The sequence below is a fragment of the Mus caroli genome, unplaced genomic scaffold, assembly GCF_978045245.1.
Source record: "Mus caroli unplaced genomic scaffold, Mus_caroli_1 scaffold_2, whole genome shotgun sequence".
NCBI classification, from domain to species: domain Eukaryota; kingdom Metazoa; phylum Chordata; class Mammalia; order Rodentia; family Muridae; genus Mus; species Mus caroli.
The window spans coordinates 166,515,942-166,531,258 of record NW_028227257.1 but is presented as its reverse complement, the minus strand read 5'-3'; the positions used below and the strand labels follow the sequence as shown (position 1 = coordinate 166,531,258).

Genomic DNA, 15,317 nt, shown 5'->3' with positions numbered 1-15,317 from the left:
TCTCTCAGCAGAGGTAACTTGTATGTTATTCATCTACTTCTGTTGGGAACAGGTTCTCATGCTTCACCTGAATTCTCCTCCCAAAGCCTAGCTTCCAGATCTGAGGGCCCCTGCCCTCAGCTGGCTTCGATTGATAATAAAGAATTGCTGTGCAGCCAATGCCTGGGCAGGGAGATGGGGTAGGACTTTTAGATTTATCAGGTAAGGGATTAAGTGACAGGGAAAGAAGAAGAAAATAACATGATGGGAAAGCAGAGATGAAGCTTCAAGGTCCAATGGCGTGTAAGAATCCAGAAAAGTAGCCCTAGGGGCCACTTTCCTGATTTGGTCTGGGGTAGCAGAGATGAAATACAGATTTTAGAAGATGTTAACTCAGGAATATTGGAGGGAAGTGCTTGCTCACCATGAGGAGGTTTAGAAGTACCCAGCCATTGAGCTACTCAAGGCATACCAAAATTGGTGTGTGTGTGTGTGTGTGTGTGTGTGTGTGTGTGTGTGCGCGCGCGTGTGTATGTATTTCTTTCTTTCATGAATCTGGAGAGCTCTTGGGTGGGTGCAGCATGTGTGCTTTGCCTCGAGTCAAAGTGGTTTAACTAATTCAGCACTACATATTTCATTTCTGATAAAATCATTTGGAGGCTCCAAGATGAAATGTGCTGCCAAGAAGGAAATCTGAATATTGATTTTGTATGTTCTTTGCATTTAATAAGGAAAATGACTTGAAAGCTAAGTATCAGAAATGAATTGAAAGTTTCAATATCTGAATGTAAGTGTCTGAAGGCAGATTTTCTTTTTAATCTCATTACCAATACCAGGCCTAAAGTAATCACTTCTCAGAACTGTAGAATGCTGGACCACATTTTCCTGAGTTTTAAAATTACACATATATATTTTTTAATGAATCTGAATCAGGGTCCAGATAAGATCCACAAAATGAACTAGGAAGATGGTTAAAGTGCTTGCTGTGCAAACATGAGAAGCTAAGTTGAGCTTCCTACATCTAAATAACGCCAGACATGGTAGAGATAGGTGATGCCAGTGTTCCTATGGCAAGACAGGCAGAGAGAGAAGACTCCATCAGAAGCTCATGGGCCAGGTAGCCTGACATACATAGTAGGATCAAGAGTCTGTGTCTCAAGCAAGGTGAAGTGGTGACAATGTAGACTTCCACATGCATGTCATGCACATGTGCGCCTATTCTCATGCAGATACACATGCACACACATAGACAAATTACATTTAAAATCTGCAAAATGTAAAATGTTGCTAGGTTTCTCATTTCCTTGTAAGTGGCATATGCATCTACCCCCATTTTATCTATTTTATTGTGAATTATTTTGTTGGGAGAGTAACGGGGTGCTTGCCCGTGGATTGCTGGTTGCATTCCGAATTAACATGAACACTCACACTATCCACTTCCTGTATGTTGGTGGCTGTGTGTGGAAATTTGATTCATTTTCAGTTATTTATTGAAGAGTACATCTGATGCTCCCATCAGAGGACTGGTAATATTTGCTTATCTTTTGTACAAGGTTCACAATCTTCTGGTAATTGTCTACAGTGATTGCATGAAGCTTATATAAAAGGATGATCTAATTCTCTATTCTGGCCTTCTCTCTTCTCTCTAGTCCTTTTGATCTATATCCATTGGAAGAATTCAGAAAAGAAACACACAGTATATAAGAGATGCATGGTACATTTTAGAGTAGAGGAAGGCACATCATCACATGATGACAGTAGATCAAGGGCCCTGTAGATCACCCACAGTGCTTGGGTAGGAATGCCATTTGTAACACATTATACATTGTATCCAATAATATATCTCAACTTCACATACCTATATATGTGTTTCTGTAGAGTGTATGTATATGTGAGTTTTATAGATTAAGTTTATAATTTGCATCATGAAAACTGTTGTTTTTGCATTGGTTTCCTAAAGAGTTTCACAAATACACACACAGACACACACACACACAGACACACACACACACAGACACACACATTTGTATCATATTGAAACAGTATTGTCTCCTTCCAATTCCTGCAATTTTCTTTGTCCTCTCATCTGCCTGCTTTGTTTAATAATTGCAATATAATATTCAAGAATAATAATTCAAGAATTATTGTATCCAATAATATTTTCAACTTCACATACCTATATATGTGTTTCTGTAGAGTGTATGTATATGTGACTTTTATAGATTAAGTTTATAATTTGCATAATGAAAACTGCTGTTTTTGCATTGGTTTCCTAAATAGTTTCACAAATACACACACATTTGTATCATATTGAAACAGTATTGTCTCCTTCCAATTCCTCCAATTTTCTTGTCCTCTCATCTGCCTGCTTTGTTTAATAATTGCAATATAATATTCAAGAATATGGTAGGTGACTGGTCTTCCTGTCATTCTGAGTTTGAAAAAAAAAGCTGTAATATTTATCATTAAATTTATTTATATTTACAAATATATTTATAGAGTCTCTTACATTAACCCAAAATTTCTGAAGCTCTTCACTTATAGTAAACTTGAACAAACAAAATTTTACCCCAAAGAAAGTTCAGGTCATTTCAGCCTAAAGAATTTCATTCCAGGCCTGGAAACATGCTCAGTGTTGTATATGGGACTTGCTGCTCTTTCATAAGTCTGGAATTCTGTTCTCAGCATCCATGTCAGAAGACTTGCAACTTGCTTGAAACTTCAGCTCCAGACAGCTCACTGCCCTCTTCTGGCCTCTATATGCAACTGCACACACATACACATACATATACTCATACTCATACTCCTATACACATACATGTATATAAACAAAACTAAACACACTTTTTTTATAAAAGAAAATGTAATTCTATATATCTTGTACTATATGTCCATTACCAAAGAAATTTCTCATTCCCTATTTACTTGGATTTTATTTTTCCCAATTTATTTTGAGGGGTTGTTTTGTTGGGTATAAAACCATTAACAACTGTTTCTTTCCATTCTATGAATACATCATCCTGTTACTTTTTATCTATTTATTAAATTTTGGCCTTTATTGTATGGATGGGAAGTCAGCCATCACCTGTTTTATATATTTGAATCACGTTATCTTGTTTCTTTCAAAACTTTATCTTAGATTTTAAACATTTGATTATAATGTATGCGGGCATAGATGTTTCCTTACTTAACCTCTTTGTGCTTGATAAGCTTTCTGAGCATCTAATAAAGATTTTATAACACACCTGCTTTCTTTACCATTGTTTTCATCAGTTTTTTTTATTAGCCTTTGACCTGTCTGTCTGTGGCTGCCAATATATATCTGTTGATAATAACTGTTGTTTTCTAGGTTTCTGAAATTCATTCCAGTTCTTCCCCCTTTTTATTCTACAGGAATTTTTGTAATTGTTGTGTACTTTTTATAATTATTTTTCAGTTTCTCTCAACACTACAGAATATCTGCTGGAAATTTTATATAACTTTTATCTTCTTACTGAAAATTGGTTTTATCTAATTTATTGCCATGCTTCACTTTAGTTTTTAAAATATGGTTTTGTTTAGTTCCTTAAACATACTATTGCTAGCTGCCTTGGGGACTTTGGGTATGAAATTCTATGTCTAGGAATACTCTGAGATGTAACCATTGATTGCTGTTTTTCCTGAACACAGGTCACATTTTCCAAATTATATAGAAAGCTGGTAATATTTTTATTGTTATTTAAAATTGGTCATTTACAATAAAATTATTTGGTAATTTTAATAATACTGTTTAGGAAAATTATATTTAACTTAAAAGTAATGCCATATTAAAATGGCTATATTACTTAATTGTTCTCTGTATTAATGGTTTTAATAGCAAAGAGATGAATGAAGAGTACAATATATTTGTACCGTCAACAGCAGAATTAATAATAAGATCTAGTGCACCTCTATAATCTGCTTACTTTCACCTATTCTCTTTTTTTTGCATATACATCAAAAAGGAAAGCATTTTGATTGATTTATATACATTAAAGAACTATACAATCTCTTGATAATGTAAGAGAGTAAATTTCATGAAGACCAGGCCACAGTTCACAAGTAAAGATTAGAGGAAATCTGCCTAGAGTTTGTTCTCTGCTTCTACCACTTGGGAACCAGGAATCAAAGTGAATCATAAAGTCTGGTAGCAAATGCCTTTACCCTTGAGCCATTTCCTTTCTCCTTCATCAGGAAATATATGTCCACTGGCTGCCCACTTTTATTATGTCCTGGGTATAACATTGCAGGATTATTCTTAAAAGACTAATCACCTAAGTTTGGCCAAGGTCTTTTGAGGGAAATAGCACCCCTGGGAAGAGCAAACATCCTTTTGTTGTTCCACTTCAACCTTTTTCAGTAGAGCCAGTTTATCCTGTAAACACTTTATGCTGTGACCATGGAAGTTGTGACTACTCTCAATGTGACCTGTCTATTCTATGTGACACCAGATTTTATATGAAATTTTTAGAAATAGAGCAACTTCTGAACATGCTCACGACCAGAAGGACCTGTGCCAAAGAGGATACCCTCCATCAATACCAAAGGAAACAAAACACCGCGGAACACAGTTTGAGAGACCCCAAGACATCTACAGCAATGGACAAAGAGTCTGATGATCATTCTCCTTCCTGGGATCAGGTATTTCCATTTTATTTTATGTTATCATTCTCAATTGCTGAAGGAAGTTCTATCAAAAATTTAAAAAAGCCTGATGAAGGTAATGTGCATTTTTCTCAAAGTATTCCATCTTTGTGGTGTGATTATGGTTTTCTTTTTCTGTAAGTGGATTTCTACAGGCATAGAAATAGGGCAAAAATATTTAGGGTTTCTCTTAGGTCCATACTACATATATGAGTAAGTAATTTAGAAAAGATACACTAAGCATTTAATATGGGCTAGTGCTATCTTGGCATGAGGAATGCCACATTGGTCAAAGATAGACCTTGGCTGTAAGAATCATGCAAATCAGTAGAGGATTTAATAATTACATATGTAACAACAGTGATAAGCAGATACTTTAAATCTAATGAAGATTAGGAAGAGATTCCTTTGTGTGCTGAGTAACAGAAGCATATTTGTTTAATAGACTGGTTCTTTTAAATGGTTCTGCAGATGAAACCTAGGCTACATAAGTATACTATCATTGAACTACACCCTTAGCTCTTTTAAAATTTTTTTCTTGACATGTGTATGCATGAATGTTTGTGTATGCACATGTGTACAATGTATGTACAGATCAGAAGGGGTAGTAGTAGAGTCTTCCTGATTGTTGCCTTATATATTGAGTTAAGCTCTCTCACTTGAATTCAGGGCTCACCAATTCTGCTAGTGTAGCAAGGGGGCTTGATCTGGCAGTCCCTTCTCTGTACTTGTAGTATACCAAGGGTACATGTGGGTTTCCAGACCTGCCCAGATTTTGTGTGGGTTCCAGGAATCCAAACTCTGACTCTCACACTTACATGGCAATTATTTAACATGTTGGGCTATGTTCCCAACCCCCAATTTTTATATTGAGACAGAGTCTCACTAATTTCCCCAGTCTGGTCTGAATTCTTTATCCAGAAAGGCCTTGCACATGTAGTGCTCCTGCCTCTGTCCCTCCAGCAGCTGGGATCAAAGGTTTTGCTGCTCTTTGTACTGACCTTGCATGGTCAGCTCATGGGCAAAGCCATTCTTAAGACAGATATTTCACTGTGTCACATGAGAATCTTGAGAAATCCATTAGAAAACAAATTTCTTTAATCTCAAGAATCCTAGCATTGCTCAGATTTCTATAGTAGAATTTTTTCTGCACAGTTCATTAAAATGTTCAGAAGTTAATGTCCCCTGGTAATGGCTCACACTTATTGACTATTTATTATGCATTGGGAATATAGTTATATTATCACATTCATATGAAAACTATTATGTAAGACTACATTTTGTATTATTTCATCCTAGTGATAAGGCATAGAGGTAGTAATTGCTTAAATTTGTAGACACAGAATGTGCATATAGCTTGGTTAAAAACATATTCTTTATTCTTTGTTCTTTATTATATTATTATTTAGGAAATGTTGGTCAAGTAAGTAAGCACATACATATTTTAATAAGAAACACTATTGTGGAACATTTCACACACACACACACACACACACACACACACACACACACACACACACCTACCTTCTTTGAGGTTAGAGGACAACATGAAGGATTCAGTTCTTTCCTTCTATCACATGATCACATGGGTCTCAGCAATTGAACTGAGACCTTCAGCTTGGTGGTATGAACCTTTACTCAAGACTTTTTTAAGTTGCAATTTTCCGTGTATACAAGCCTACTTTTTACTTTTAAAATGCAAAAACAACCTTGGGCTGATTTTAGAGGCATGTTGCATTTATTTTAGGAGTTTTGTCTAAGTATACCTATACAACATGAAAGAACAAAACTATAGGTAAACAGGATAAAAATAAAGTCAGTCAGAAATAATTATTTTTGCTGTTATTTTTTATAGAATGTTAACAGAGACAGGCCACTCTAATATTTAATATTTATACAGCCTAGCTGACATAGCTAATTCCCTTCAAATTTAACCTTTCATTTCTTTTGAAAAACATGTTTCTGACTCAGCCCTGTGAAGTGAGATAGTACCAAAGCCACCAATTTCATTACCATGAGGTTCCTTTTTAGCATATAAAGTTGGCTTTGTACATACAAAGTTTCCCCAATTGAACACTGGGAGAAAACAAAAACATGGAAACTCCTGAGGGGTCACTGGTTAGAACACCATGCATTGTTGTAAATCAGTCTCTGCCAGAAAGAAAAGGTACATCCCAGGAATATGAAGTTATACTCAGAGTAAAAGAGAGGTACTATGGAGACCTTGCGAGAGATAGCAACGGGTTAAGGATGCAATGGTGGCAGTCCTGTGGAGCTCTGCCTCCTTGAGTGGTTCTTGTAGATGATTCAAGGCTGAGCTTTGTAACTCCATGTTTTCTTTGTACAGGCTTGCTTCTCTGGTAGGGAGTTGGTGGAGATATTTCTACAGAACAATAGCAGTCTGTCCATTTCTAAGGAGGACTTTAAGCAGCTAAGTCCAGGGATCATCCAGCAACTTCTCAGCTGCTCTTGTCAGATGCCCAAGGACCAGCAAGCAAAGCCCCCACCCACCACTCTGGAGAGTAAGTCTGGGTTCCTCACCCATGTGCACAATGCATGTCGTAATAGCAGGGAATTGGACATACCCACTGTGTAGCAGACACTATCCTAAGCATTATACATTTACCAACCTATTTCATCCTCCACATAGAGGAGGAATGATCACTGTCATTCCCATTTTAGAGATGAAGGAACACAGGTATGAATATGTTAAACCATGGGTTAAAAGTTACACATGTGTTAACATGATGGCATTGGAAGTCAAGCCAAGTCAAGAGTCTCTGATGCTTTTCAGTGAATTTTTGCTGTTACCTTTAAGATGAAGTTTGACTTTGTATCACAAGTGGGCCTTGAACTTGTGATCTTCCTGTTCTGTTCTCCCAAATATTAGGATAGTGGATATGTACCAACATGCGAGATGATTTTCAGAGAATATTTAATATTTTTAATATACTTTATATAAACTGATTCTGTCCTTCATGAAGCAACTTAAAATTCTATGATTAAGGAGTCTGGATCAGTCAGTAAAGCACATACTAGGCAAGCATGGGGACATGAACTGGGTTCTTAGCACGCAGGCACAAAAGCTGAGTGTAGTGGCATGCAGCTGTAATCTCAGTTCTGGGAAGTAGAGACAGGAGGATCCCAGGGGGTTGGAATACAGGCAGACTGATGAATTCTAGGTTCAGTGAGAGACCCTATTTGAAAAAGGAATCAAAACAAATAAAATATAGAGCAAAAATGAGGAAGGCACCCTGTACTGAGCCCAGTTTTCATATTCATGAATGCATGTGCATGCATATGCATGCACGAACACACACACACACACACACACACACACACACACAAATAGAGAGAGACAGAGACAGAGACAAAGATATTGACAGACAGAGATGGGAAGAAGTAGCATGTAAAAAAGAAAACATGTTTTTCAGTCTCAGGCAGTCCGATTCCAAGGAATTTGTTCTTCCAGTTTTGGGGCCTGGCTCTTTTCAACTCACTGTGAGGTGGGTGTACAGTGTTTTCAGTAATCCATACATTCCAGAACAGGTGAAAGCTGAGGACATATTGGGGAAAATAAGAGTACATGGGCTGGTTTGTGTTGGCGGTGCCCAGTCCAGGGAGATGACAGTCTTCGGCGAATGACTGGTAGGTCCTGAAAGCGAAGGTATCAATCATTACCCTCCTGCATCCCACTGAGTTCTTGTGGCAGAAAGCTTTCTCATTGACTTTATAGGGATCCTATGCATTTCAGATTAGAGAGTGAAAAAAGGTGTCTAACCCACTGGAACACTATACTTATGACTCCCGTCTCCTGAAAATGGTGGCCTAAAAATAGTCATGATGTACTAAAAATATACAGCCTGAAAGAACTGCCATTAAACTGGTAACCATATATAAAAGTATGTTGTGTCCATGTTAGACTGTATTGACTACCATTTAAAAGTTGAATTACCCAGCTATTCCACTCTAAGTTACAATGGATCCTTGAGTGGTAAGTAGTTCATCTGAAGATTTGATGTGAACAGAAACATGCTACATCTAAATACTTAAAACTGTATAGCTATTGGGAGGGAAGAAAGACTCCATGAAAGTGAAGAGTTCAGAAACTCGACATGTGTGCTCAGTGATGCCCACAAGCTGAGAATGGAAGGGTACCTCCGAGCACCCTTGAGTATGTCCACACTCATACCCTCTGGTACAGTACCTGGTACATACAAGCCCCTTACAGAAAAGCTAATTAAACTCAATATTTATGGAAAAAAAGAATGGGTTATGCTCTTTTTTGTAGACCTCTAGATTCTTCTAGGGAATTCTTTTAAAATATCCTATTAATAACGCACAGAAAACACCACTTTCAATTTCATTTCTAGGAAGGGAGAATAGGACAATGTTCAGATCAAATTTCAGCAAGTTCTGTCATGATGGGAAATAATTGAGACAGAAGCTGTTGCTAAGTCAACAGACACAGGTCAAGATACCATGATCCTTAGCCTGGGGCTAATGGCAAATCAGCAGAGTATTTTACAGTGCATCAGAGATTTTATCATTTCTGGGCTATTCCACCCACAAGAAAGTAGGCAAAATCTAATTCACAGAATCCTTAGAAGCTGCAAAATCATGAAACATTCATTTTCCTTCAGCATCACTTTGTAGCTGCCCACAGAACAAAGGGAATGTGAGACACTTTCAGACTCTGGCTTGTCTTGATAGTTTTTGACACTTTATGGTCTCCTACAGGTTCTACTAAAAAAAACCCCATTGCCCATGTTGAAATTCTAATAACTTTATGCATTTAGGTGAAAGCAATGCCATCCATGAATAAAGTCCAGCTGGGAATTGATGGGCTATAAAAACCCTCAAAGATGCTTTAATAACATGGGAGTTCTTGTGTCCTTAATAAATTAGAATGAAATGTAACAACTGTGTAGGTATATGAGCATCCCAGCCATCCTTAAAGTTGTTAAAATTAACTGTTGTAAAATATGCACATCATAAAACTTACCTTCATTTTTTGCTTTAGATGCAGAGGAAGGGAGCCAGGACGCTGTGAATTCTAAGCACATGCTGTACCACTGGCCTGGGCTTTTAACTCCTTAATTATTTTTGTTTGTATAGTTCAGCAGTGCTCTGTGTATGCACATAGCTATGGAACAGCTAACTTTTCATATTTCCAAACTACCAAGTCCAGCTCTTCATTTTCCCCTAGAGCATTATAGAGGGACTGCACAGTGAAAGTGAGAGCCAAGGCAGAGGAGGTGAGAAGAAGGACTGGCAGCTTCCTGCCCTTTTCTCAGGACATTACCAACAACCTTTATCCCTCTGAAGTGAGAGCTAGGAACCAACAAAGCAGCTCTTAAAATCTCTAGCTTCTTACATCATTAACATGGATCTGATATGAAGGGCAAACCTAGAAACATACAAGAGTGGTAGGAAAGGAGAATTACTTACTTAAAAACAATACTTGCAATTTGTTCTTTGGCAATTTCATACATGGATACACTGTATCTTGATTAGTTACCTCTAGGTCTCCTTTCCACTACCCTGAGCCCTCTAACAAACACATCTCCCAACTTCTTGCTCTCTTCTTTAAAAACAAACAAAACAAACAAACAACAAAACTCGGAATCCAATTAGTGTTGCCTTCATGTTAATGAGTGTGGAGCCATATAGCTGAACTTGGGAAATCTACCAGCAGCCACACCCCTTCAGAGAGATCACACCCCTCCACCAGCAGCCATTGACTTCCAATAGCTCTTGAGCTAGGAGTATATAGCTTCATGTTCCCCTCCCAAAGCATTCTTCTATTATAACACACTGTAAGAAAATATTTTCTCTGTGACAACATTTGAGGGGTTAGAGACATCTTGGCAGGTAAGAGTGTAGACAGCTCTTGTGGACCTCTGTTTGGTTCTGAGCATCCATGTCAAATAGCTTACAGCTGCCTACATAGGCACCTACATATTGCTCCACATAAACATAGACATTTTTATATGTCAAACAATGTTAATATCAAAGATGAGAGGAGAAAGACAACTGACCCAAAACATCATGGCCAAATGAATTAAAGGAAGCAATTAAGGCAAGCTAGTAAGCTTTAAAAAAAATTCATATATATGGGCTGCCTCTCCCTAAGATGGGGATTGGATAGGTCACCATTGGATTCAAGGAAGGCAAGGGATAGGGCATTTACAAATGGGCAATTTGATGGGCAAAATAGGCAGGGTTACAGGGCAGAAAATAAGTATAAACAAATTAGTCCCAATGGCCTCTTGAAACAAAGACATGATTTGCAATATGGTTATAATAACAGGAAGTCATAAGAAGGTGGCCATAACTGCCCTTTGAAACAAAGGGAGCATTGCAAGATGGTTATTAACCTTTTGAAACAAAGACTTGATCACCATTCTTGGAACAGGCAGTACATTATCATTTGTAGTTAAAGTTACAAGTGAGGTATAGCCCAATCACTGAGAAACATGTTTCATCACAAATAGTAATGAACCTAGTTTATCTTAAGTATAATAAAATGGCTTTTATTATTATTATTATTATTATTATTATTATTATTATTATTATTTTATTTTATTTTATTTGATATTTTCTTTATATACATTTCAAATTTCAAATGCTATCCCAAAAGTTCCCCGTACCCTACCCCCCAACCACCCTACCCACCCACTCCCAATTCTTGGCCTTGGCATTCACCTGTATCGAGGCATATAAAGTTTGCAAGACCAATGGGCCTCTCTTCCCAGTGATGGCCAAGTAGGCCATCTTCTCCTACATATGCAGCTAGAGACATGAGCTCTGGGCAGGTGGGGAGGGGTACTGGTTAGTTCATATTGTTGTTCCCCCCCTATAGGGTTGCAGACCCCTTTTGCTCCTTGGGTGTTTTCTCTAGATCCTCAGTTGGGGACCCTGTGATCCATCCAATAGCTGACTGTGAGCATCCACTTCTGTGTTTGCTAGGCCCCGGCACAGCCTCACAAGAAATAGCTATATCAGGGTCCTTTCAGCAAAATCTCTCTAGTGTATGCAATGGTGTCAGCGTTTGGAGGCTGATTATGGGATGGATCCCCAGTATGTCGTCTCAGCTCCAAACTTTGTCTCTGTAACTCCTTCCATGGGTGTTTTGTTCCCAATTCTAAGAAGGGGCAAAGTGTCCACACTTTGGTCTTCGTTCTTCTTCTTCAGTTTAATGTGTTTTGCAAATTGTTTCTTATATCTTGGGTATTCTAAGTTTCTGCGCTAATATCCACTTATCAGTAAGTACATATCATGTGAGTTCTTTTGTGATTGGGTTACCTCACTCAGAATGATGCCCTCCAGGTCCATGCATTTGCCTAGGAATTTCATAAATTCATTCTTTTTAATACCTGTGTAGTACTCCATTGTGTAAATGTACCACAATTTCTGTATCCATTCCTCTGTTGAGGGGTATCTGGGTTTTACCCTGCTTTTGACTATTATAAATAAGGCTGCTATGAACATAGTGGAGCATGTGTCCTTCTTATCGGTTGGAACATCTTCTGGATATATGCCCAGGAGAGGTGTTGCAGTATCCTCCGGTTGTACTATGTCCAATTTTCTGAGGAACTGCCAGACTGATTTCCAGAGTGGTTGTACAAGCTTGCAATCCCACCAACAATGGAGGAGTGTTCCTCTTTCTCCACATCCTTGCCAGCATCTGCTGTCACCTGAATTTTTGATCTTAGCCATTCTGACTGGTGTGAGGTGGAATCTCAGGGTTGTTTTGATTTGCATTTCCCTGATGATTAAGAATGCTGAACATTTTTTCAGGTATTTCTTAGCCATTCGGTATTCCTTGGGTGAGAATTCTTTGTTTAGCTCTGAACCCCATTTTTAATGGGGTTATTTGATTTTCTGGAGTCCACCTTCTTGAGTTCTTTATATATATTGGATATTAGTCCCCTATCTGATTTAGGATAGGTAAAGATCCTTTCACAATCTATTGGTGGCATTTTTGTCTTACTGATGGTGTCTTTTGCCTTGCAGAAGCTTTGCAATTTTATGAGGTCCCATTTGTCAATTCTTGATCTTACAGCACAAGCCATTACTGTTCTATTCAGGAATTTTTCTCCTGTGACCATATCTTCCAGGCTTTTCCCCACTTTCTCCTCTATAAGTTTCACTGTCTCTGGTTTTATGTGGAGTTCCTTGATCCACTTAGATTTGACCTTAGTACAAGGAGATAGGAATGGATCAATTTGCATTCTTCAACATGATAACGGCCAGTTGTGCCAGCACCATTTGTTGAAAATACTGTCTTTTTTCCACTGTATGGTTTTAGCTCCCTTGTCAAAGATCAAGTGACCATAGGTGTGTGGCTTCATTTCTGGGTCTTCAATTCTATTCCATTGGTCCACTTGTCTGTCGCTATACCAGTACCATGCAGTTTTTATCACAATTGGTCTGTAGTATAGCTTTAGGTCAGGCATGGTGATTCCACCAGAGGTTCTTTTATCCTTGAGAAGTTTTGATATCCTAGGTTTTTGTTATTCCAGATGAATTTGCAGATTGCCCTTTCTAATTCATTGAAGAATTGATTTGGAATTTTGATGGGGATTGCATTGAATCTGTAGATTGCTTTTGGCAAGATAGCCATTTTTACAATGTTGATCCTGCCAATCCATGAGCATGGGAGATCTTTCCATCTTCTGAGATCTTCTTTAATTTCTTTCTTCAGAGATTTGTCGTTCTTATCATATAGGTCTTTCACTTCCTTAGTTAGAGTCAAACGAAGGTATTTTATATTATTTGTGACTATTTTGAAGGGTGTTGTTTCCCTAATTTCTTTCTCAGATTATTTATCCTATGTGTAGAGAAAGGCCATTGACTTGTTTGAGTTAATTTTATATTCAGCTACTTCACCAAAGCTGTTTATCAGGTTTAGGAATTCTCTGGTGGAATTTTTAGGGTCACTTATATATACTGTCATATCATCTGCAAAAAGTGATATTTTGAGTTCTTCCTTTCCAATTTGTATCCCCTTGATCTCCATTTGTTGTGAATTGCTCTGGCTAGGACTTCAAGTACAATTTTGAATTGGTAGGGAGAAAGTAGGCAGCCTTGTCTAGTCCGTGGTTTTAGTGGGATTGCTTCCAGCTTCTCACCATTTACTTTGATGTTGGCTACTGCTTTGCTATAGATTGCTTTTATCATGTTTAGGTATGGGCCTTGAATTCCTGATCTTTCCAAGACTTTTTTCATGAATGGGTGTTGGATTTTGTCAAATGTTTTCTCAGCATCTAATGAGATGATCATGTGATTTTTGTCTTTGAGTTTGTTTATATAGTGGATTACATTGATCAATTTCCGTATATTAAACATCCCTGCATCCCTGGAATGAAACCTACTTGGTCAGAATGGATGATTGTTTTGATGTGTTTTGGATTCGGTTAGCGAGAATTTTATTGAGTATTTTTTCATCGATATTCATAAGGGAAATTGGTCTGTAGTTCTCTATCTTTGTTGGGTCTTTCTATGGTTTAGGTATCACAGTAATTGTGGCTTCATAGAATAAATTGGGTAGAGTACCTTCTGCTTCTATTTTGTTAAGTAGTTTGTGAAGAACTGGAATTAGATCTTCTTTGAAGGTCTGATAGAACTCTCCACTAAACCCATCTTGTCCTGGGTATTTTTTTTTTTTTTTGGTTGGGAGATTATTAACGACTGCTTCTATGTCTTTAGGGGATATAGGACTGTTTAGATCATTAACCTGATCTTGATTTAACTTTGGTACCTAGTATCTGTCTAGAAATTTGTCCATTTCATCCAGGTTTTCCAGTTTTGTTGAGAATAGCCTTTTGTAGAAGGATCTGATGGTGTTTTGGAGTTCTTCAGGATCTGTTATTATTGTCTCCCTTTTCAGTTCTGATTTTGTTAATTAGGATGCTGTCCCTGTGCCCTGTAGTGAGTCTGGCTAAGGGTTTATCTATCTTGATTTTCTCAAAGAACCAGCTCCTTGATTGGTCGATTCTTTGAATAGTTCTCTTTGTTTCCACTTGGTTGATTTCTCCCCTGAGTTTGAGTATTTTCTGCAGTCTACTCCTCTTGGGTGAATTTGCTTCCTTTTGTTCTAGAGCTTTTAGGTGTGTTGTCAAGCTGCTAGTGTGTGCTCTCTAGTTTCTTTTTGGAGGCACTCAGAGCTATGAGTTTTCCTCTTAGAAATACTTTCATTGTGTCCCATAAGTTTGGGTATGTTGTGGCTTCATTTTCATTAAACTCTAAAAAGTCTTTAATTTCTTTCTTTATTCCTTCCTTGACCAAGGTATCATTGAGAAGAGTGTTGTTCATTTTCCACCTGAATGTTGGCTATCTATTATTTATGTTGTTATTGAAGATCAACATTGGCATTTGTGTTCTCTTAGTGTCTGTATAACATCTGTCCAGGATCTTCTGGTGATCTGATAGGATGCATGGGACAATTTCATTATCTTTGTATCTGTTGAGGCCTGTTTTGTGACTAATTATATGGTCAATTTTGGAGAAGGTACCATGAGGTGCTGAGAAGTAGGTATATCCTTGTGTTTTAGGATAAAATGTTCTGTAGATATCTGTTAAATCCATTTGTTTCATAACTTCTGTTAGTTTCACTGTGTCCCTGTTTAGTTTCTGTTTCCATGATCTGTCCATTGATGAAAGTGGTGTGT

At 37.7% G+C, this 15,317-nt stretch overlaps 1 protein-coding gene across 3 annotated transcripts in view; it reads left to right on the top strand.

The window, feature by feature from the left end:
- Positions 1-15,317, top strand: part of Slc39a12 (solute carrier family 39 member 12) — a 119,662-nt gene that overhangs the window by 14,882 nt on the left and 89,463 nt on the right. For all 3 annotated transcript variants that reach the window (XM_021156381.2, XM_029469888.2, XM_029469894.2), the window contains exons 5-6: positions 4,469-4,638; positions 6,989-7,163. In XM_021156381.2, coding sequence (XP_021012040.1) covers positions 4,469-4,638; positions 6,989-7,163 — 345 coding nt within the window. The remainder of the gene's footprint in view (positions 1-4,468; positions 4,639-6,988; positions 7,164-15,317) is intronic.